The sequence below is a fragment of the Halyomorpha halys genome, unplaced genomic scaffold (genome assembly GCF_000696795.3).
Source record: "Halyomorpha halys isolate HHAL.00 unplaced genomic scaffold, Hhal_1.1 Scaffold208.1, whole genome shotgun sequence".
NCBI lineage: Eukaryota > Metazoa > Arthropoda > Insecta > Hemiptera > Pentatomidae > Halyomorpha > Halyomorpha halys.
Genome location: NW_027109100.1, coordinates 916,153 through 942,474, shown reverse-complemented (window position 1 = coordinate 942,474; position 26,322 = coordinate 916,153). Strand labels below are relative to the sequence as shown.

At 27.3% G+C, this 26,322-nt stretch overlaps 1 protein-coding gene and 2 long non-coding RNA genes across 5 annotated transcripts in view; all 3 read right to left on the bottom strand.

Annotated features, from left to right (window-relative positions):
* Positions 1-7,833, bottom strand: part of LOC106679532 (zinc finger protein 425) — a 13,374-nt gene extending 5,541 nt beyond the window's left edge. The window contains exons 1-4 of one of the 3 annotated variants that reach the window (XM_067047302.1): positions 7,072-7,833; positions 6,628-6,851; positions 2,929-3,911; positions 995-1,434 (exon numbers count right to left, since the gene is read on the bottom strand). In XM_067047302.1, the coding sequence (XP_066903403.1) occupies positions 995-1,019 (25 nt within the window). In that variant the 5' untranslated portion in view covers positions 1,020-1,434; positions 2,929-3,911; positions 6,628-6,851; positions 7,072-7,833. Of the gene's footprint in view, positions 1-994; positions 1,435-2,928; positions 3,912-6,627; positions 7,038-7,071 lie in introns of those variants that run through there. The other 2 variants (XM_067047303.1, XM_014418748.2) reach the window with 2 other exon arrangements.
* A 9,972-nt stretch (positions 7,834-17,805) lies between these two features.
* On the bottom strand, positions 17,806-21,075 carry LOC136795739 (uncharacterized). The gene is made up of 3 exons (XR_010843391.1): positions 20,948-21,075; positions 18,736-18,908; positions 17,806-18,225 (listed from the first exon to the last, which is right to left on the bottom strand). It is a non-coding gene; the product is annotated as an uncharacterized lncRNA (long non-coding RNA).
* Positions 21,076-26,023: 4,948 nt separating this feature from the next.
* The window catches only part of LOC112210530 (uncharacterized), a 12,364-nt gene continuing 12,065 nt past the window's right edge, over positions 26,024-26,322 (bottom strand). The window contains exon 6 of the long non-coding RNA XR_010843390.1: positions 26,024-26,155. This is a non-coding gene — a long non-coding RNA (uncharacterized lncRNA). The remainder of the gene's footprint in view (positions 26,156-26,322) is intronic.

Below are 26,322 nucleotides of genomic sequence, written 5' to 3'. Positions count from 1 at the left end.
TACCTAGTTCCAGTTAACTTATTATTATATATATAAATGATTGACCGTATTTTTCAAAATATGAAAGAGATTCAATGAATATGATCAGCCAGAATGTATTTGATGTTTTTTGTAACATTATCAGCAAGATATGCTTCAAAATTTCATCAAAAATGGTTCTTTGAACCATCTGGTTCAGAAAAAAACATGAGCTGAGATGAAAAACTATAAGTAATACTACCCTTGAGGTACCTTCTTACTCATATTTTATCAGTAGAATAGCTCATATAGTCAAGTTAGTCCAGTTACTTGTTCATTATCAGGAATCTCATTGTCACTTATGCACATAAATATTATTTGATAATTTCCAATTAATGACATACATTGATATTTAATTTTTTCCTCAACAATAAAATGCTTAACAATTTTATTCTAATAAAGGTGCTTCCAGCCAGTTGAATTTGGCCCCTAGCAGAAAAGCATATTTTCTACAGTAAATATACTAGGATTTAAATTGTCATTCCTTTGTTAACTCCTATTATCTCTAATAAAAAGCATAACAAGTGAATTTAAGATGGATAACTTTAGTTGTGTATTTTCCGAATAAGTAGGGAATATTTCAAAGACTAGCCAATCGAGACATGGTCATTTTTATTCTCAACACAACAAAATTCAAATATTTCTATACTAAACACTTTTAGTGGAGTAGTAGTGGAATACGAGTCTGTCCTAGTTTTCCTGCTATATTGTTTAAATGAACAGCACTTACTTCTTTCTGAATAGTGAGTTTTTTTTTGTAAATAAGAGGTACAAAGAACAGTTTCTGAAACAGTTTATTGTCAAATTTCTTTAAAAATTATTATCTGTCACAGCGAATATACATTTCAAAAATCAATGAATGGATTTATGTATCCACTGTTCTATTTTTTTTTACCTTACAAATAATAGTTTTGATTCAACCTAGGAGATGATGAATGAAGAAAGTAAAAAAAAACAACACATTGTAAGGATTTACCATTTAATGTAAAATGCATGCCCATGTTTGAGACCACTCCAGGCTTTCGCAACTATTATTTTGCCCTGAAGTAGACCTCATGAGTAGCCTTAAATGTATACATTTCACAAATACTGAATCTTTATATGGCATTTTATTTATACCCCTGCTCCTTAAAAAAGTTTTTTCTGTTTATCTTGCTTTCCAGAAAGCTCTTAGCAAAAACTTAAATTATAGAAACAAGTTAATAATATCAATTCAATCAATGATCCCTGCATGCTTCAAGTAATGATGGCTCTTTAAATGAACTTTCTGTTTGCACTTATAAGGGCAATAAAGACACTGGAACTGGGGCTCTTTTCCACATTCATACTTCCTATGTTGGTACAGACCAGACTTGTATGAATAGGATCTGTCACAATCTAGACATTTAAACTTTCTTTCCATGGAAGATTTCAAACCTACAAAATATACATAGATGAGAAATTAATGAAAAAAATTGTAAATATTGACAGAACACCATTGAGATCAAAGAGAGGAATAAATACTGTTAAAATAACTAAAATTTAACTTAACGTAAAATTTAATATTCATACATTTTACACATAAATATAAATGAACATAAACATGGGACTGAAATGAACAAAAGTGTGAGCTATTCACTTTAAATCTTTATTAAAAACAAAACATCACAACTGTATGTAATAATTATTATATTTTTCAATAACAGCTGCCAGTCTGTATTAAGGATCGTTAATTGGAAAGTACATAGTCGGCAAAAAGTATTTGTACGGGTTTTAGAAAAATAGTAAACAGAAGGAAATAAAAACTCCACTCAATTTCACATATTAAAAATAATATACAGGGAAAAAATATATACATACATAAAAATAAAACAGTGCTTAGCTCAATTGAATAAAAATTTAAAACAATAAAATTGCTAAGTGAGCTTGTCACATTGTGATTTTTATTTATTTTTGAAATAAAACACAAAACTAAATTTAATATTTTGTAAAAAGTCCATTGGCATAAATAATAGCCTGTAGTCACTGGATTATAGAGGAGACAAGAATTTTTATCAAATCTAAGTTGATTGTTTCTATTCTTGAACTGATAGTTAAGATGGTCTCCACTATATAAATTTGGTATGTCTTCACATTTCAATTGAGGAGTGTATTAATATAAATTTTCTACTATATTTATATCTGATGATTGGGAAGAAGCACGTCAGCAGTCTTCCCACATTAAATTTAACCACTACTTAGTTCTTGTGATCTTATGTTTGAAATTATCAATCAGAGAAGCATCAATAAATATTAAAAGTTTCAAGCAACTCATAACATAAATATACCTACATTTAGTTTTACCTAAATTTTGTTCTATTCCCTAAGAAACATGAATTAATTGAAAAAAAAATAAGGAGCTAAAAAAATTTCATAATTTGGGCACTATAATTAAAGTATGATAATTATAAGGAAAATATTCTAAAGTAAATAGAAAATATAAATTTTGACATTCCTTTCATTATTTTAATTGATAAATTCAAATTATACGATAATAAATTAAATTAGTTTGTAAAATTCAGATATTTCATGATGATTAGATTGTAATAAAACTCAACTGAAGTCTTTATACTAACCATAGCAAGTAATACTTCTATAAAAACTGTAATCATCAAATGACAAAAGTTTACAAGATAGTAGCCACACTTTATATCCATTTCATTAATAGTTATATCGAGTTTTCTTTAATTAGTGAAGTTTATTCTTAAATTTATTTGTCCACTGGTAGTACAAATAATGTATTAAATCGGAATGATTAATAATTTACTAGATAGCAATATAAAAGAAATTGCATAAATAAAATATACTAAAATTTTATTTGTAAATAAATTAAACCATTAGTTTTAATATAATTTTCTAATTAAGTTGTGATTTTAATGAATTTATTTTTACATTTGCTTTGTATGGAGAATTAGATAAGTTTCCGAGATGAACATTACATATATGAGTTTTCATTGTAGCTTTCTGTTTAGACCTGTAAGGGCAATGTGGGCATTGAAATTGTGGTTCTTTTCCACACTCATATTTTTTATGCTGGTAAAGTCCTGCTTTGTAAGTGTATGCCTTTTCACATGTATCACACTTAAATTGTTTCTGCTTCAATGAGGCATAATAATGACCTAAAAATATACATTCATTATTAGAAACGAATAGATTCAATATACATAAATAAATTAAAAGATGATCCTCACCTGTACTTTTTACTTTACTTTTCTCAAAAACATAATATAGATTTCATTCAAATAAATAAACAGATCAGTAATTGCTTTTATAAAGGGAAATAGAACAGAAAGCAATATCAACAATTTTTTGATCAAATATGATAGCTTTAAACTACATTAAGAGTTTATTAAAAAAAATTTAAGCACATCAAAATATAAAAAAAAGTTTTAGTTTCATTTAATAGAACATGCCACAAAAGTACTATTTTCACAAAGAAAAACATAGTCAAATAATGATTATGGATATATATACTTCCAGTAAAATTATTTGAAAAAGTAAGAATTAAAAATTCTTGATTTAAATAGTCTTTGGACATTATTAATATTTAAATAATAAATAAATAAATTAAACAAACTTATTAAATATGGATTCTATTTTAAAAGTCATTTATGTACTATGATGAATATAAACTTTTTAAAAAATGATAAATTATCTATGCTAAAATTTAAATGAGTTATTTGGGATCAATATATCTTTGTGTATTAAGAACATGTGGGACTTAAGATTCTGTTTTTGTTTTGCCTTGTAAACACAGTAAGGACAAGAGAATTGCGGCTCCTTCCCACATTCATATTTCTGGTGACTGTAAAGGCTATCCTTAAATCTGTATGCTCTATTACACTTTTCACAGACAAATGGAAACTGCTTTGCACCTGCAAAAATGGTATAAAATTAATATAATAAATAAATAAATAAATAACATTATTTCTCATTCAATAAATGTGAAAAATGAACCCTTGAATTAGGATTTTTTTTTTGTCATTTTCTTTGAATAAGTCATTCTAGAAGAAAAGTTCTCTCATTTATGTTTGACTATTCTTGTTAAAAAAATAAATAAAAACTCAAACATAAATTTTCTTAAAAACCATAATTTAAAATGAGATAAAACAAATCGCACAAGGACCCATTCCAAGAAATACTTTCTCACCACAAAATCCTCTAGTTAATTAAAAATAAAGTCTGCAAAGTACGTCGCAGAACCAAATACCTATTCATAAAACTATAGAATAAACTTGTTAGTGAAAAATCAAGTGGAGTACCAAGTTAAAATGAAGTTAGGAAGTGAAGAAATGAAAAGTGGTCATAAACTCTCAATCAATTTCCTCCTGGGACAAATCTTTATGGTAAGCAAACAAAATATTCACCAATCGCTCTCAAGCCAAATCACCAATTAACCATGTGGATGCATACGCTTACTTCGAAAAAAAGAAAAGACAGAATCACTTGCACAATATTTCAGTTTGGTATGTTCCATTTCTCCAGATCTAGGCTTTAAAAAAAACCACAAACGTAAAGTTCATAACCTTATAAAAACATTTCTTGAGAAACCAGCAGCACCTATATCCCCATCCATATCACCAAAAGAAACAGCTAAAATAATTAAATCATTGCAAACCAAGAAATACTGGCCAAGATTCCATACCCACTATAGTTATAAAACCTCAGGAATAAAGCAACTATTTTCTTGAACAAAGTTTATTTATTTATTTATTAAAGTTGGCCTGTGCCAACCCGCTATTCAGAGAAATCACCCCTCCAACAAGACCTGGGAGGTGGCAAAGCAAAGTCCCATTGGTAGACGTCCTCCCCGAAGGAAGGACTTCGGGCTCTGCAGCTTGAAATCATCACACCACCACCATCACCAGCCGGAATGGCCCCTCCCCATTTCTTGTAAGCCCCCAGCTATCATGCCACTAATGTATAACCGCCTTCAGCGGACCATGTTTGCTCATCTTATAATGCCATACGGCAAACGAAGATATAATGTTAATTGTATATGTATAATGTATTGCATTATATTATTATGTATTCTGTAACAATATAAAAAATAAAGAGGTTTGAAAAAAAAACAAAGTTTATAAATGTATTTTCCATTTAAGATACTTCCCAGCTTCCTGAAAATAGCCAAAGTCATACCAGACACCAAACCCAATAAATATTCTGCATAAATTAGTAATTACAAACCAATTGGCCTATTAAATATATTATCTAATAAATATTTGAAAAACTTTTGCAGACCAGATTAATAAAACATATTCTGATATAATATTGCACCTAATGAGCAGTTTGGGTTATCACAATAAAAAATCTTGTAGTAATTATTGCTACTGATACAAACTGTAATAAAACACTGCCTAGTCCGACCCACTTCAATAAAGGCTATATAGAAGTAAGCCAAAGAAAATATATCTAAAAGTCCCTAGTATAGAAAATACAGTAATAAGGGGAGATTCCAGGATAGTATTGCATGTTAATCATATCTTGATTAATCGTACTATCTATATGATTGTCTTATCCTTTATGTTTCTGAATGGCGATGATTCATATCAAGACAAAAGTGACTCAAATGGAAAACATATCATTAATTAAAATGTTAAATGGTGTTTTTTTACACTATTCTCTTCTATTATAAAAATTCTCTTCTCCTCTCCCTTTTTTGGACTGACCTGATACATGTTCAACTCACTGAAGGAGGAAAAAATGAATTCATTGGATGTTTTATTTCAATTATTATCACACTATAGAACAACTGGTCATAGAATGGTGGTCATAAAATAAAATACTGAGTGTGTAATAAAAAAATTAAAATAAGTATCAAGTTAAAAAAAATGTTATGAATATATGAAGAAAAATAGCTAAATTAATTAAAAAAATTATCAATAATTGTATTGATGTATTAATATACTATAGTAATGATAATTTTTTTCTGTACCCTCCTATGGAATAAAATATTGTAGTAATAGTAAATGAATATTTATTAACTAAATACTTAAGTAATACAATAATTATTAACGGGATTGGCAACAAAAAAAGAAGAAAAAAAGTTTGGTTTCTTCAAAATTTTTATATACATCCTAGTTTTCAACAATTATATAGAAATGCATAATAATTTCAACAACCTTGAAACATTTTATAAGGTTGAACATTTTATCAACCTATTGAGTATGAAAACCATTGATATGATTTTAAAAAACATGATAAAACAGATAAAATATTATTTATATATGTAGTTGACCGTATAACTTAAAATATAAGAAGACGGTCAAGGTTGCAGTCATAAAAGAACAAATAGTTTTCAACTATTTAATGTCCGACATTTCGTCCCAACAGCTCTGTTTAATCTATCACTTTGAACAGCCCTGATGAAGCCCTACAAATTGGGGTGAAACGTCGGACATTAAATAGTTAAAACCTATGTGTTCTTTTTTTACCGCAACCCTGACCATCTTCTTATATTATAAAATATTATTATATTTATTCTAACAAGAATAATTTAACCATAATGTGTTTTAAAGTTTCTTAAAATAATCAATATGAAGCAAACAAAGGGATAATGGTTTAATGCAAAACCATCCGAAAAACTTTTACCTATTTAATTTAAAAAGCTATCCAACCCCACTATGGCTGAAGAACAGCAGGTTGATGATGTTTCAAAACTATATGTTTCTTGAGATTTGGCTTCTGTTTAGCCTTATAAGGGCAATATGGGCAGGGAAACTGAGGATCAATTCCACATTCATGTTTCTGGTGACTGTAGAGGCTTTGCTTGATCCTGTATCCCTTGTTACATTTTGTACAAACAAACGGTAACGCTGTAAGATCAATAATAAAGTTAATAAAACACTAGGTCTTAATAATTTTCATCATTAAGTTTGATATTATTAATAACTAGAACATATAATAAAGATGAAAAATACATGTATTTATAATAAACAGTTAACCACTTAAATAAATGTATATTGCTTAAATAAAGCAACCAAACAGTTAGAATAATATTACTTCAGTAGAATTGGAAAACTGTGATATATTTACTTCAAATTTTTAATTAACAGAAGTAATGAGTAATCTCTTCTGTCCTCATAAAACAAACTCAGAACAGCCAGCTGAATATGTTAGCTGTCATAGAAATTATATTAAGAATATTAATAATCTTTTTTATATAACTTTTATTATTTTTGTAAATTGCACAAATTCATATTTATTTTAATTTTAAAATCATAAATAATGATAAAACTAATGTTGATATTGTAAATATTTTTTTATAATACTACAAAGAATCTGTTAAATGTTGGTAATGCTTTATAATAATATGTTGTTTTAAGTTTGGTTTCTGTTTGGCTTTGTAAGGACAGTAAGGGCAGGAAAACTGAGGATCTAAACCGCAATCAAACTTTTGATGGCTGTAAAGGCTTTTCTTGATTCTATATCCCTTATTACACCTGTTACAAACATAAGGGAACACTGCACCACCTATAAATAAAATCAAACATGCTATATTAGGCTAAATATACTACAAATTTGTGGAGCATGATTAAATTAAAACATTTATTTCTGGTACTTATAGACCGATTAAGCAATTTGTTTAAATATTAGCCAACATCACTCTGCCTTTTGTCAGTGTCTGTGTGATTGGAAGTCTGACAAATGACATGGAATAAAATGTAAGAATCAACTTAATCTTCCTCATAATGGCATTCATGTATTTGAGAATTTGTATTTTTGGTTGAATAATGTTTTAAAATTTAAAGGACTATAATACACAAAATAGGTATGAATAAATTGAAAATCTTTATATTAACACTTGCATATTGAATGTGCAACCACATGCACACACGCAAATACAAACTAAATTATACTTAAAAAATAACTTTATAAAAAATTTAATTATATGCACTTCACTCCATTTGTTTTAAATTAAAACCAGGTTAAATGAAATAAAACTTAAATAGCTCAATCCAAACATATATTTTTATTTTCTACACTTGACACATAATGCTTAAAATGAATATGTCTCTTAAGATTTGGCTTCTGTTTAGCCTTATAAGGGCAATATGGGCAGGGAAACTGAGGATCAATTCCACATTCATGTTTCTGGTGACTATAGAGGCTTTGCTTGATTCTGTATCCTTTGTTACATTGAGTACAAACATAAGGTAACACTGTAAGATCAACATTAAAGTTAATAAAACACTAGTTTTTTTAATGATAAAACAATAAAAAATATGTTTATTTATAATACAAAATTAAGCACTAGACAATTAAATAATTAAAATTAAATTATTTTAGTAGAATCTGAAAACTAGCTTATATTTATTTTTAATTGAGCATTGATAGAAGTGGAGATTGAATTAATCTCTTCAGTTCTTGTGAAAAAAGGTCAGAATATCCAGCTATAAGTGCTGTCTTACAAAGAACATTAATTTATATTTTTACAAAACTGTTATTATAACTATAAATTGCACAAAATTATCATAAATACATATTTTGTTATATCAACCTGTTTCTTCTCAGAGATGAGTTTAATATATCAGCGGTTCCCAAACTTTTTTCCTGAGCTAAAAGATATTAATTAAAAGATATTAGAAAAAGAAAAAAAAAGAGCAAAGTAAATCCTGGAATGGACTGTATATTTGCTATTTTAATTTCTTTTTTCCCTTATGTTGCAATATTTTGAAAAAGTAGTATTTACTTGTGGCATCCCTGGTACCCAGTTTCAGAAACACTGATGTATATTATTTTTTGATATATTATTTTTTATTTTAGTTTTGGTTTGAATTAATGTCTTAAGTTTAACATTAGTACACAAAAGATTAAAGATAGTTCAATGATTTTTTAAGTAACTCGTTTTGTTTTTTAAAATGCCCTCGCACCCAGACTTCAAAGCAGTCCAGGTGCAAGGTATCATGAAAAATAAATTTAGTACCTTTTTTGTTGGTTATTGTTTATCATAACACATATTCTTGAAATCATTTAAAAATTCAGAATTATTTTAATAATAATAATGATGTCTTTTATATTTTAAACCCTTACCCGCCCAGCAGTCCAGAAGTAATTATAAGAATCATTCCAAAACACAGGGTTTTGATGGGCAATAATTTTCTACATGCCAAAACATATATTTCTGAAATCAATTAACATAAAACTGAAAAAAACATTCAAAAATCATATTATTTCTATACCCTTCAATATAAATCAATATTAATTCAGACAATGAAATAGTAACACTAATACTAACATTATTTAATCTAAAATCATTACTATATAATAATAAATCTTAGGTTTATATATCAGACAAATTAATTTTTTTGAAGATTAGTATCTGTTAAATGTTGGTAATGCTTTAAAATAATATGTTTTTTTAAATTTGTTTTTTGTTTGGCTTTGTAAGAACAGTAAGGGCATGAAAACTGAGGATCTAAACCGCAATCAAACTTTTGATGGCTGTAAAGGCTATTCTTGAGTCTATATCTCTTATTACACCTGTTACAAACATATGGGAAATCTGCACCACCTATAAATAAAATCCAACATAATATATTAGGTTAAATATATCTCCTAGACATAAAGAAGTATATTAAATAAAAATATTCATTTCTGGTAGTTGTATTGCAATTCATGAGATTAGTTTAGAGATTAACCAACACTACTCGGTCTTTTGGCATGTTTGGAAGTCTGGTAAATGTCATAGAATAAGTATAGAAATATTTACTCATTTTTCCTCATATCTGTACTCACATGAATGTGAGAACTTCGTTTTTAGCTGGACAATGTTGTTCAATAGAAAAGAATAAGCAGAAAACAGGTGAAAAACAAACAACTTAAAATGTTTATATTAATAAGCATGCATGCTAACTCACAAAGATGCAAACAAACTGAATTATCCTGTAAAAAAAATACTTTATACAAATTTAATTGTATCAGTGTGCTTTATTCACTTTTGACTTTCAATTTAGCAAGAAAATATTTTTAACTTTTTAAGTTTGTTACAGAACTTTGCTCACCCAACGGTAATATTTTTTTTTGTAAAATACACTGAAATTATAAAACGTTTTGGCTAAAACTACAACACCATGCCATTTGTTTCAAATTGAATAAAAAAAAAAAAACTTCAATAGCTTAATCCAAACATATATTTTTATTTTTTACACTTGACAAATGCTTAAAAATAAGATGTCTCTTAAGACTGGTTTTATGTTTTGCTCTATAAGAACAGTGTGGACAGTGGAACTGAGGATCTAAACCGCAATCGAACTTTTGGTGTTTATAAAAGCTATTCTTGATTCTATAAGCCTTATTACACCTGTTACAAACATAAGGGAAATCAGCAACACCTATAAATAAAATCCAATATAGTATAATAGGGTAAATGTATTCAGAATCTTAAAATATATGTAAATATATTAAATAAAAACATTTATTTTTCCTAGCTCTACTGTCATTTATGTAATTGGTCTTAAACATTTACCAACTTCACTCGGCCTTTTTACAGAGCCTGTGTGTTTTCAAGTCTGATAAATATCATGGAATAAGTATATAGATATTTACTCAATATTTCTCAACAATACAACTTTGTTCAGACTATAGGTCTGTTCCCACAACCACTTCTGACTGTCTAGAACTGTACAGAGTACTGGGCAGTATTTGGTTTGGCCTCCCAAAGGCATGCATGTAATATTTTGTTTAAAGCATACTGAATAATTAATATATAATTTTTTGGGAAAAAATCCAACAGTTCATTTCATTTAGTTTAAATTAAAACTTGGTCAGAAGGAAGAAAACTTCAGTAGCTTAATCCAGACATATATTTTTATTTTCTATACTTGACAAATAACGCTTAAAATGAATACATCTCATCTAATATTTGGTTTCTGGTTTCAGTTTAGTCTTATAAAGACAGTATGGGGAAGGAAACTGAGGATCTAAACTGCAATCAAACTTTTGATGCTAGTAAAGGCTATTCTTGATTCTATAAGCCTTATTACATCTATTACAAACATAAGGGGAATCTGCATACTTATAATTAAAATCAAACATAGTCTATTATGGTAGATATATTACAAATCTTCTGATAATAAAATAAGTATATTTTAAAAAAAAATATTTATTTCTGTTAATTTTATAACCTTTTATGTGATTCATTTAAAGATTTACAAACATCACTTGCCCTTCAAGCAATGCCTGTGTGTTTCAGGTGTTGACCATGCTATATTATCACATTACTTACAAATAGATGTAACTAGCTGGAAACAAAATAAATCTTACAAGAAGAGCAAGGTAACAACAATTTCATATAAAGTTGTAAAAGATGTTTCTGATTGTGGATGGCATTGATAGAAGAGTACAATAAGCTTCAAACAAAAGATGAAGAACAGAAACAGTACTTATTACTGTGAGTTAAGAAATAGAGAAGCAAGTATTCAAATTCTAAGGAACCGACTTTAATGTTTTAAGATGAAGCGATATCTGATGTACTATTTTATTAATAACTTATTCATTAATATTATTTTACATATACATAACATGATAACTGCTGTGAAATTTCCTCTGCAATACTGCTGTGACCAAAATCTATAACACGAGCTAACGAGCTATAAAACATCTCTCTGTTGCAAATATACGAGGAGTTTTGTGTTCAAAAACATTAAACAAATTCAGCAATTAACACAAAAATTGAAAAATCAATAATAAAAACTACTCATGCAAACAATATATTTGTAATGTATTTAATTATTAATATAAAAAAAAATCATTAAAATCTGAGATAAAGAGGTTCAGGTCTTAGGTAATTTTTTATGGAATGACTCTTTTTTTCTAAAAAAAAAAAATAAACTTTAGATGGTAGCAACAACTCCTAAAATTAAGTTTTAAAAAATTACAAAATATTCCTTTCCCACAAAGTAGATAAAAATTACAAAGAGCCACAAAGAAAAAATGATTTCTTCGACTACCATTTAAGAATCATTTTAGTGTGTTGGATGATATTATCATGTGAAAAATGCTTATACATTTTTGGGATGAAAATTCAATATCACTCCATTTAGTTTAGATTAAAACTAGGTTAGAGGAAAGAAGACTTTTGTAGCTTAATCCAAACACATATTTTTATTTTCTACACTTGACAAATGCTTACAAATAATATGTCTCTTAAGACTGGCTTTTTGTTTTGCTCCGTAAGTACAATATGGACAGTGAAATTGAGGGTCCTTTCCACATTCGTGTTTCTGGTGGCTATAAAGGCTTTGTCTGATTCTGTATCCCTTGTTACATTTAGTACAAACATATGGTAATGCTGTAAGATCAATAATAACATTAATAAAACAATAGCTCTAAATAATTCTCATCTTTTACATTGGTACTATTAATTAACAGTTAATATAAAGATGAAATAATAAAAATAAATTTATTTATAACAACCATTTAAACACCGAATAATTAAATGTTTAAAATTAAACGGTAAAGAAATTTTTATTTAGATCAGAATCTGTTAAATGTTGGTAATGCTTTAAAACGATATGTTTTTTTAAATTTGGTTTCTGTTTGGCTTTGTAAGGACAATAAGGACAAGAAAACTGAGGATCTAAACCGCAATCAAACTTTTGATGGCTGTAAAGGCTCTTCTTGATTCTATATCCCTTATTACACCTGTTACAAACAAAAGGGAACTCAGCAACACCTATAAATAAAATCAAACATGCTATAATTAGGCTAAATATATTACAAATCTTTTGGACATAATTAAATAATAAAAAAATTTCTGGTAATTAAACTGCCATTTATGTAATTAGTGTTAAACATTTACCAACATTGAATGGCCTTTTGACCGAGCCTGTGTGCTTTGAAGTCAGATAAATGTCATGGAGTAAGTTTATCGGTATTTACTCAATCTTTCTCTTAATTTTATTCATGAATTTAACAATTTGTTTTTTATCAGGGAAATGTTTTTAAATTTAAAGGAATATGGTGACAACATACAATTTTTAAGTTTAATGAAAATCAATTTTGAGTTATCAATTTTCCTATAAGGTAGGCAAAAGGATCAAAACTTGTTAACATATTTGCTGAGTTCATGGATGCATTCCAAAGTGTATAAAACTCACTAACTAACAATGTAAACAATGATAGATTTTGCATTATTAGGGAGGGAACATGTGGAGTAACTCGTCACTATAAACAAATTTAGGTACCATCTTATCAAGAAATGAGATTCCTAGAAATTTTGACTTACAGAGGCACCTATGACCTACCAAATTAAGCTTGCGGAGTCTAAGGGTTTGTCGTATCATAAGGAATTAAATTTTATCTATAAATTCATCCATGAAACACAGTTTACTGTGAGATATAAAGTTTTGACTGAACATGTACACTGAATTTTCTCATTAAAATTTTAATTATGTCAGTTAGCTTTATTCACTTTTGATCTCCACTTTAGCAAGAAAATATTTTTAACTTTTCAAGTTTGTAATAAAACTTCGTTCAACCAACGGTAATATTTACGTCAATCATACTGAAATAATATAATTTTTTGGATAAAAATCTAACACATCATTTAGTTTTAATTAAAACAAGGTTAGAAGAGAGACAACTTCAATAGCTTAATCCATACATATATTTTTATTTTCAATTTTTGACAAATGCTTGCAAATAATATGTCTCTTGAGACTGGTTTTCTGTTTTGCTCCATAAGAACAGTATGGACAGTGGAACTGAGGGTCCTTTCCGCATTCGTATGTTTGATGTCTTCGAAGGCTTTTCAAATTTCTGTATGACTTATCACATATTGTACAAAGAAGTGAAACACCATTTCCTATTTAAAACAAAAAAAGTTAATGAAGAGAAAATTGATTTTTAATTTTAAAAAATTGTATAAAAGAGTAAAAATATAATTTGGAAGTAAAATAATTAAATTATCATAAAAATACTTAGCTATATTTTTAGCTGCTATAACAAAAGTAATCCTTAAAAGCATGACTGATAGGATAAATCTTATCAACATGAACATAAGTCATTGAATTTTGTCAGTTTTTTGGTTATTTACTACTGATCTTCATTTTAGAAAGAAAACCAACCGTTTTTAGTCATTAATTCATCTTGGTAAGAGAATATTACTTCCAAAAGATGATGTACTTTGCCTTGGTTTAACTTCAAATAATGATTTCTAGAGATCAACCAGTTCAGTGCATGATAAATAAACAAGTGGTATAACAGCCAACTTTCCAACAGGGTTTCAGTTATCAGAACCAGGCATTGACTTTTTGACACAAGCCAAGGATGTTGGATTCAGCCCATTTCAATCTTGGAGCCAACTCAGTACAGGAGAAATGAAGAATGGAACAGTTACATAGATAAATAATATGAAACATCATGAATATTTTAAGGTATAGGCTTACTACAGCAGGCTTTCATTGTGTAATTTCCATTAAAATATCTTTTTATATAGCAGAAAAAATTGATGATGAAATCAGAAAATTAATTGTCTAATTGCCATAGTTGTACAGTTATAACAATAACTGAATAGCAATGAAGTTGGACAAAAAAAAGGATCTAAACCACAGATACTAAAATATTATAAAGTCTTAAATTTTTACTTTGGTCCAACTATTTTTTAAAATTACTTTTATTCATTATTTTATATTATTGTTAAGAACGAATATTACACCAGAGTAATTTTAAATAAATGCCTTTTTAAAGCTGAAATTCATGATTTTACCATATCTACTAGTTAAGTAAAAGAGGTTTATTTGAATTTATATATTATAAAAACCATATTTATATTGCTAAGCCAAGTTAAATGTTGATTGGCAACAATGGATGCCCACCCCTACCTTAGCCAAGGTCTCAACTTTCCCAAACTTATCATTACTATTCTTTAACACTCTAGTAGTCGCAAGTAATTTGATAGATGATAAAGAAACATTTTTGAGTGCAGCTAGTGCCTCTCCAATTCTGCAAAACCCCAACTCCTGTTATCTTCTTAATCTGATACGGTTTTGCTCTTTTTCAAATGCTCTCTTAATTCAATAGTATCTATAGATTATCTTTCAAATAGCATACCCTGTTGCTGCTCCGCCTGCTCTTATTAAGAACTTTGAGAGTCTGAACTAATAATTAATATACTGTAGTTGTGCATTGATTTTTTATTCAAGTTAAATTTGGATAATACTGTTTCAAATGAATGGTCATCATATGACCAAGTAAGTACGTAAGATAAAAAGAAAAAATCTCAAATTTATAAGGAAAAACAGAAGAGTAAATCACTAAGAAAACTAACTTTAAAGACATTATATTCCGTCTTGATGGTTTTTTATTTGTTTATTTATTTTATGGTGTGTTGACTTGGTCTCTCTTCATAACCTGGAAATTTCACAATCACCAGGTAGCCATAACAACAAGACACTAAAACCCAAGATATTAAATGTTTCAATAAGTATTTAAATACTGCTTCAATTCTATTAATATGGGACCTTGAATTCACATTTCCTCAAGTTTATTTACAGAAATATTAGCTGATTGCTTCATACTAACAAACTATTTTTTTTTTTATGAATACTGTGTTTTAACTACTAAATGAAAAGTTACAGTACTTTCAGCATTTTTAGTTCTTTCTCTTTAATATAGATAACAAAATAATAGGTCTGTTCCAAGAACCATTTCTGACTGTCCGGAACTGTATGAAGCATGCATTCAACAGAATATACTTTCCTCCCAACATCTTTACTGCACATGCTCTGTACAGTTCTGGACAGTCAGAAGTGGTTCTTGGAACAGACCTATATATTGGTTTTACCCATCTTAGTCAAGAAATCAGATCAGAAACAAGACAATAAGAGAGATGTTGACCACACCTCCATTGAAAATCATCCTACATGGTTGTGAACTAAAGTGGCTCGGATATGTATGCAGGATGTATGAGAACCATGACCCAAGAAAAAAAAGGTCAACTGACAGAGAAATATTCCATGACACTACATAACAAGTATTCAAGTGGATAAAGAATTTAAATAGAAACGTTTCTCAGTGATTTAAAGCTTCTAGCACAAAGCCGAGAGAACTAGTTCATGTCAGAAGAGGAAGGAAAAGAAAAACAAGATTCTGCTGAGCTAATTAGGCTAAAAAATTGTTTTGACATCCCAGGCAAACACCTAACTTAAAAACATAATTTCAGTTTCATACAACTTTTTGTTACTTAGGCTGACACACACGTAGACATTTTGTAAGACTTGGTTATTTGGACTCAGAGGACCTTAAAACTTGGATTAGAAAATGTTTACGATTCCAATAATTCCCTTTCATATTATTTTATTCATAGGTAAGTAAAGAAAAAAAAATTACAATATAAAAAAGGTAGGAGTCTTTTCATAAAGAAAGAGGAAGATATTTTTAGATTGTAGAAAGATAGTTCGGGTGGCAGTCAATAAAGTTAACAAAATAGTAAAAGAGAACTATTTATTGTTAACCAACATTTCATCCCACTTAGCAGGGCTTCATCAGGGCTGTCTGATTTAAGCAAAGATGACAACTGAGTTCAGTTGTGTATTTTAACATTGGTTTTAAGTTGTTGTTTTTTTTTTTTTTTGCTTGTAAATATCTATATTTTTGTATGAAATAGTATGAATCAATATTTTTTAATTCCAACAGTAGATGATGATTTAGAAATTTAGACTGAAATAAAGAAAGAAGTAAAAGGATATAATCTAGTTTTGGAAGGAAACAACAAACTAATCCAATAAAAAAAAGGATGTTTAGTATTCTCATTTAAATATATTTTTTATTAACTTAAAAAAATAAAAACTAATGAACAACATCTAATTTAAAGTTTAAAAGTTAAATAATGATACAAAATAAAAAAAAAAAGACAATATGGCACTTGAATTCTTTTATACTTGAACTAGATTCGTCAAATTAGATGTTAAATGCCACATTATGTAATAATTATTACAATGGAAATTAATGCAACAAATTCTTAAACAGAATTTCAATTAGAGCACACTTCAAAATTATAACAATCAATATGATTTACTGATTTTTCAGCAATCAATTCTTAATTTAAGAATTCATTTAAAAATTATATTAAGATATACAATGCATATAAATCATGTGGGATTTTAAATTGGAACGATGTTTCGCCTTATGTGAACAATAAGGACACTGGAACTGAGGCTCTTTCCCACACTCATATTTTTGATGCCTTTTAAGGCTTCCTGAGTAACTGTAATTCTTTCCACATTTATCACAGCAGTATCCGTTGCCAATAACTGCTGAAACAAAAATAAAGAAGGAAAGAAATGGTTATTCTGTAAGAGGTACTGAAAAAATCTCTAAGAAACCTCTAAGAAAGCGTGATTGAAAAAAAAGAATAAGAAAAACGGCATGCTATGCAATGAAAGTTTAATAGAGAAAATAGAGCTCTGATATAAAAAATAAATAATTCACTCCACCAAAGTCATTCAAAAGTTTAAGAATTATTATTGCATTAATAAAAAAAAAGTCAACAAACAAAAATCTTTGATCCCTTTCGGATAAACTATATCACATACATTTCTAAATTTAATTAATATTATATATATTTTTAAACAATTAGTTTTAATTTTATAGTAAATATGTATGGATTGGTTTAATCGTTAAGTTCATAAAATGAAAGAGAAAAATGTATTACAAGCAAATTAAGAAGAATTGAAAGAGAGAGAAAAATGTGTTGATTGAACAAAGTTGGATTTAATAAATCAAAAGAGGATGAATGTGAGGGAAAAATTTATATTAATTGACAAAAAAAATTAAAACACAGTTTATTAATATTAGCATAGATAAATTCTAAAAATTAATGTAAATATTACATCAAAATCTTCTAATACGTCAGAAGTCGAAAATAAAAGAGATTTGAACAAATTTAACTTTTTGACATGTTAATGAACAGAATTCATAATTTGTTTACTATAAAAAAGAAAATTAAAAAAAAAATAATATCATAAAAGTAAAATAATGATGTTGAAGTATCTCATTTAAATCATGCTATTCAACTTAAAATGTTTTGAAGTGACAAGTTGTTTAAGATTTCCTTTTAGTTTGAACATATGAGGATGGTGAAGACAATGGCCCGGGGGTTCTTCTCCATCTTCAAATTTCTAATCATTTTTAAGAAGAATAAGCTCTTATACGATGCAAGGGCTAACTAATGGTCCTTGTTATATCCTGTAACATTAATTCAATTCAGTCTCAAGTGATATCTTTCATATAGATGATTAGCACAGAATGAACATATAGTTTATTCTTATTAAAAAAAATTAAGTTTTCAACAAACACAACTCCTATCATATAATTCTAAAATAAAAATTAATTAATGAATACTTTTATCAAGAGGTAAATCAATTTCACACAAGTTTCCAATATTCACACAAGCATACAATTAGAATTAAATTTTCATCATCGTCCATAATTTGCAGATAAATGATTAAATAAGTTTATGATGCAAGCCAATAAATATTTTTAAAATTTCATTAATTGAATGATGAGTGAAAAAGACAATAACCTAAATAGAATATTGCATATTTAATTAAAATAAATCTAAAAGAAAAGAAAAACATTAAAAATTGTGATATTCTAAAATAAATTAGTTGACTAAAATTATTTTTTTAATTTGATGCATAACCTTTTGAATAGTTGATAATTAAAAATAACATGACTGTGAAATCTCATACACACCTTCAATTGGTTATCTGAGTTAGGAGAAATTATTCCAATCCTGGCTTTATTTTCACTTCCAAGATTTAAACATTATAAAACATCATCAAGTAGACCAACCATTTAGTTCTTGTTTCCTTACTGCTCACAGATTTTTCTCGTAGAACATTCCACTTTTCATTAGTAGCCTAAAACTATTTAAATTAAAGAATTTAAATAGAAATTTTGTTAGGGATATGTTTTTCATACATATCCCTAACAAAATTTCTATTTAAATTAAAGAATTTAACTAATGCTATTCATAGGTAGAGAATAGAGAGGGACTAAAGCTCACTAATTTCAAAATTCATTTAAATCTTTCTATCATCATCCTTACAGATAAACAACATTCAACCATTTCCTCTACATATGATAAATAAATATTATGAAATGATATCCAATTTTTCAAAGAAAAATACCTATCTGTTATTTCCTAATAAGAAAAATGTATCTCAAATACAAACTACTTTTTTATTTAATTTTAAGTAGGTTATAGTTACCCAACATTAAAAATATTATTTTGTACATGTTTTAGGTTTCCCTACAATGCCAAGGTAGCAAATGTTAAGGAATTTTTACAAAAAATGAAATGAATTGGATTGAGAACGTTATTTGAGTGATAATAAAAAAAATGATCACTTCAAATGGTTTGTCTAATTGATATTTCTTTAATATTACATTTTTTGCATCCTTGTTTACAATATCCATTAAAAAACAAAAAAAACCTATAATTTCTTTTTATAAAATATTTTTGAGGTCTCAAAATCCTCAATTATTATTACCACCACCTATAATGGAATCAATTTCAGTTAAAACCTCTGTTCTTTTAACTCAAAATATATGTATTATTTTTTAGAAAAAATGTTACACAAACATGGTACAGTTTTTCATGGTTCGGTCAAATTCATCTGCCTTCGCAAACATTCAACATCCCATCTAAAGTTGGCAGCTAAGCTCCAGTCTACAGCACTAAAAAATTTGGGTTTGGTCGCCAAAACAGTGATTTAAGCTCTATTTTGAGTTTCATGCTGTTCTTTATAATCCCAGGCAGCCAGATGAAAAATTGGGGAAAATTTTTGAAGATGGTTCACCCACAAAAAATTTTGACTCAGAAAATAATGCTTTTTTTTTTTAAGTCACTGATATATTGAACTCTTAAAATCAAATTAGATGATGCCCACAGTTTTTCACTTTCATTAAGCTTTTACAATTGCCTTGATGTTAGTTTAAAGTTAAATATACAAAGTGAAAACAAGCAATAACATTTAAATCGCTGAATATTTAAAAGAAAGTTCTCCAGTGAAATGCAGTTCTGTTCTTATAACATGCATTGAACTTTTCAATTTAAATTTTCTCTTGAAAGTGATAAAATTTTAGGATGTTGGAGTTTGAAAAAAATTTAAATACTTGTAATGGCTACTAGTTTTCTTAAGTCTCTTGTAATCAGCCATTTCATTCAATCAAAATGTTGCACATCTTTTAAGATGTCTTCAGTGTTGTACAATGAAATGAAAACCCTTTTGTCTTGAAAAAGAAGTTAAAAAAAAATTCTTTGATATTAATTTTTTCTAAAAGCTTTAAAATAACATACTAATTCCAACTAAACGCTAAATATTTAAAGTGTTTTTTAAGTAAAATAAATTTTAATTTCACATTTCAGTAACATTTTTTCATTTGATCCTTCTATCCCAGTAAGCCCAGACCCTTCCTTCTATTCTTGATAGTTCAGATTAGATGTACTTATTGCAAAAATACGGTAGAAAATGTTAATTTTTGAAATTTTAACTTTATATAATTATAATTATATACGATCTACTGAGTTTGAATAAGAGTTAGAAATCCTAAAAGCGATAAAAACCCAGGAGCTGTGATGCTACTCATACAGAAATGTTGAAGCATGTTTGAGAAAATCTGCTAAAGAAATTGTACAACCCGCAGTTAGTGTTTAGGCCTATAGTAATAATAAAAACATATATTTATTATGCTTTAGTAATTATTATTATAGGCCTACTTGCTGTCAACCAAAATATTCTCTAGTTATAATAATAAGTAACATTACAATTAAGAAATATTAATTTAAAAAAGTTATAGTATTATTACATACTATTCCAAGATGGAATTAGTACAATATTAACAAAGGTAATCAATAAAGGAATAATGAAAATAAACAACATTTATTTGAAAAATAAATTACAAATGAAAGGTGATATTTTCATGAGGCAACTTATTCAGGAGCTACATAGGCTCTTTTCCAAATCATAATGCAGCATTACTGGTATGTAGGGCTAAGTGTTTCATCAAAATGTGTTTTTTCAAACTTTTAGAATATTTGGTTTTATGTAGACAGTATGGGCATTGAAACTGCGGTTCCTTGCCACATTCATATTTTTTGTGGCTTTGCAAACTACTAGCATGGCGATATTTCTTTTGGCAAGCATCACATTCATACTTCTTCTCACCGAAAGGAGCATCATATCCTGTGAAAAGTTCAAATTATTAGAAAAACAATAATAGAATTTAATATGAATTTTAATTCTTTAGTGATTTAACCGACATTATTTATTGTTTTTGTTGTTATTTAGTAGGCTACATATGCAATTAATTATATATTCAAATCTTATAAAAGTAAAATAAATTGGTAAAGAAACTAATAAATCAACTTTTAAAAACATAAATTATAATAAATTTATTACCTTTATAAAAAAATAAACTTATTGTATTTTTATTTTCATATGCTTACAAATAAAATGAACAAGCAAAATTTCTACTTTTAATATGGATTAATAATTACTGATTTAGAGCAAAATATTTTCTGAGGCAGTTTTTACTTTTAATACTTATATGGGTTCTCTTGCAACTAATTGATGTGAATCTTAAAGAACATAATAATTATTAATATTATATTACCTGCAGACACAATCAAAAGAGATAGAGAGGGACAGGTGAGTCGGGAAAAAGGAGTCGACTACTCTGAAATAATCATACCCACAAGTGATTCTCATGAAACAATCACAATTCACTTGGAGTCAGTCAATTCTCTATTCAGAAGAGTAGAAGAAGTGAGAGTAGGGGATATTTTGTTTTATTAAGGACCCCAACTTGATACTAAGCTTTTTTACTTTTTTTTTTTTTTTTTTTTTAAGTTAATAAATAACAAACATATTTTGTTTTATTACTTTATTATATATAAAGCCCAAAAAATGAGAACAGCTAATAAATATGTACATAAGTCCTTTAATCAAAGGAGTATGTATTCTGTGAATATAGAATAAGTAAAGGGGAATTAACTTAAAGTAATTAGGCGTTTTTATTTTAATTTTTGAAGAACCGCAAAGAGGATTGAACCAGTAGTGTTATTTTTGTGTTTTTATTTATTAGAATGGAATAAAATGGTTTTTTAAAATTAATTTATATAATAGTTCATTTTAAAAACAGAAATTTTTATCTGAAAAATCATAAGGTTTAGAATTTTTCAATAAAAAGTTCTTTTTTCAAAAAAGCAATAAGGTAAAGAGAATCAACTGAAGAATTGTTTGAAAGAACTGGTTCACCATAAGGAGTGAATCGTTAGGATTCAGTTTAGTTAATTTAATTTTATACTACATCAGTAGTTTTTTTAATATCAATTTTTCAAAACTGCGGAAATAGCCTAATTTCACGATCTTTTCGATCACAAATATACAAATAGATTCACAATCAATTGTGTGGAGGGATGTTTAATAACTCTTATGAAGGTTATTGGGTGTGCTTTTATTTGAGACGTAACATGACAACCTCAAAAAAAAAAAAATTATTTTTCAAATTTTAGAAATCTCAAAATCAATGTCTAAGATTGATTTTCCTAGATAGTATTTTTTATTTCACTCATGCATGTCAAAAATTTTTTTCCAAAAAGTGGTGTGAAACCGTGACTAGACTCTAATACTCCAACTGAAAAAATGAGCGAAGAACTCGCACTAACTATTGGGCTGAGCCCGACTAATGCACTCATTTTTAGCATCCAGAAGCTCTGTAGTCCTAAATCTATATGAACTTTAACCCCTTAACACAGAGTTTTTTGAAAAAAACGGCCAAAAACAATCAATATTTTTTATAAAATAAAACAATATAGAACATTGTGTTGGGAAAAAAATTTAAAAAATATAAAAATAATCAAAATTTTAATTTTAATTTTGGATATTGGTCATAATACCTATGTAAACATAGGCTAAAGCTATAGAGAGAGGATTATTACAGAGAATAAATCATTGTTATTTATTTTATTATTATCACATTGTTATTTTCAATTCTCGAATATATTCAACTGTGAAAAATTATAGCAGTATTAAATACAATGCCGCTCGAATCATCTCGAGTATGCACAGTTTGACCTGTTTAGGGCGCTCGAATTAACTCGAGCGTACAAGTTAATGGCCATATATTGATAGTTACATTAATGAGTTTACATAAAAGCATAGTATAAATATTGTTGTATAAGTATGATTTCTAAATATGGTTATTTGATTGGTGTGACATTATAGTTTTATCTTTGGTTTAAAGATTAAGATAATAAAGACTTTAGACATTGATCCTAAAAGGTTTGTTACCTGCTCCCTATGGATCATTACCTTCATCATCAGGGATAAAAATAATAAATCTTTTGTTTCACTAAAGTATGACAAAGATTATCCAGATAATTTAAATCTCCTTTTCACACCCTTTATTTCCCTGATTTGATAAATACTGTTTATTAAATCAAAGAAATAAGTTCTAAGTACCTATGCATTTGAAAAAAAAAAAATCATATCAATAATAAATACTCTTAAAGAAATACACTATACTTACAATTTCTATTTCTAAAAAATTGCAGATTATTAACTGTTGTTATTTAAACAGGCTCTTATTTGAAAATCAAATACTTTATGTAAGATATCCCACAAAATAATTAATTAAAATTAAAGAGAATTGGATTTTAATATTTTCTAAAGCTATTATACATTTTATTCATTTGTTTCCAACTTACAATGCTTCAGTAAATGATTAACAGAATGTACAAAAACAATATGACGTTTTAAATGAAACCTATGTTTTGCCTTATATGGACAATTAGGGCAAAAGAATTGAGGTTCTTTTCCACACTCATATCGCAAATGTTGTATTAATCCATTGCGATTTTTATAAGATTTCCCACAATTGCTGCACAAATGTTTAAGCAGAAAACCTAAAATTACAGAATAAATATATAAGCAAAACAAATAAATATAAACAATTAATAAATATAATTCTAATAGCTGGTAAGAAAATAAGAGAAAGATTTATAGCTTCTTATAGGGTTTAAGTAATACATTCCATCACAGGCTACATGTTATCTAATATTGGAGTAGAAAGGTGGATATTAATATCCAAGTCGAGCACAAAATCTAAGTCTACACCCCCTCAAAAAATTGTTGATACTGAAATTTTTGATACAGATCAACTTTGACTAACAGTCCAAGAAGATCCATGTAAAGAAACCTTGTACTTGCTATATTATTTATTTTATTAATTTTTGGTAATAATTAGTTATTGCATTAAGTTTTGTTCATTTATTTTTTGTTTAAGTTGATGATAAGTAATTTAATTTTTTAAAAAATAATATGTAGACTGTGTTCATTTTGGCAAGGGAATTGGAACTTTTACAAGAAAAAGCTACTATTTCCTTTCGTGAAGCTACCATGAAAAGACAAAAAAAATCTTCACCATTATATTTGTTGAAAACTCCATAATCGTGTGCTAAATATATAAAACCACTTAAAGTAAATAACAACAAAAGAAAAATGATGAAGAATAAAAAAAACAATGAGTGCTTTTAATGATATATGTAAGCATTATATCATACAACTATAAGCATAGAACCTTAGTTTATTCTTATGATAGTACAAAGCATTTTTTTGTTTAACGAATAAAATCACTTCCAATTTTTATTTTAATAAAAGTTTTTTTTATAAATACATTTATAAATAAATATTACTTAAAACAAAATTAAAATCATTAACTAAATAACTTATTAAAAATCAGCATACATTTATTTAGGAAAACTAGAATATCACAGATTGTCTTTCAAGTATAAATTAATACCAACAAGAAGACCTTAAAAATAATTTTTAGAAATATATAAAATAAATACAGTTCAAAATATCACAAAATAATAATTGTATCAGGATGGTTTCACTATAAATTAAATAACACCCATTTTAAATTTCAACTTCAGATTTACCTTTGGTTCAATATTTTTTTCAGTTTACAATATCAATAGTAGGTACAATAAATCAGAGTATCAGACTAACTACTACTATTTAATCTTAGTTGAATATTTATATACTCATATACGGTATAAAGTCTTCTAATAAAGTTTAATTTCATAAATGAGGGGAGAAACATTCTAGTTAGTTATTAAAATTTTCTTTGACATTTCAGAAACATTATTATTCCATTTGCAAACTTAATATATGATTTCCCATAAATTAGTCTAAATTGTTTACTTTCATATTAATTAAATTTAATGAAATACTTTATTTTATGGTGTTAATTAATTAAACCCTAGGACAAATTTAATTTTTGTTCTTAATATATTTTTCATTTCTTATATTCATAAATCATTGATTCCTATAACGTGATAATGTAATGAGTTGATACACAGTAGTTAAGAAAGAATGACATATTAATAAGAGTTAAAGAATACAGGAAATAAAGAATATAAAAAAAAAAAAATATGGACAATGGTTTAATTCATTGGACACAATTGATTGAAAGAGTTTATGAAATGGATTTAATAGGAAAATGAAAATCTGTAGTACTGCAACTCGTGAATGGTCTGGGGTTCAGTTCTTAGTTCATAATTAAGGATGCCCACTTTATGAGGCTCGATGAACCATGGAGGGCTTCCGAGCCTACAGGGTTTGAAAAAGGAAAAAAATATATCCAAAATATAAATAACAAAATGTTTTTGATAACTAAGATGTTTCTTCCTTTTTTTTATTGAAATTAAACTTAGTTGAATAAAAAATTATCAAAAGATCTTTCTTACTTTTTTTTTATCACTCATTTATTTAAGTCATCAACACACTACTCACACAAAACAAAAATTCACATTACAAAGCGTTTCATAGGAGACTCGTCATAATACTTGTTTTGAGTAAAAATTAAGTTAATGCATTAGGAGCAAGGACTCCGAAATCAATTAATATTTTACAATGAGTTGCCATATGTCTTTTCAAATCTCCTTTCCTTTTAGACTTGTGAGGGCATTGTGGACATTGAAATTGAGGTTCTTTACCACAATCGAACTTTTGATGTAAATAAAATCCTGCTTTTGATTTATATATCTTCAAACATGCTTCGCACTGAAATTGATGCTCTAATGGAGGTTCCCTCCATAAAATATCTGAAAATGAAGAAATGGAATGTAGGAAAATTAAAAGAACAATAAATAATAATTTTTGAGAATTTTTTAAAAGAATTCCTAAAATGTTAAGTATCATAATCAATAAGAATATATCATGAGTAAAATTATAAATGTAATCAGGAAAGGTAATTAACAAAATGAATATA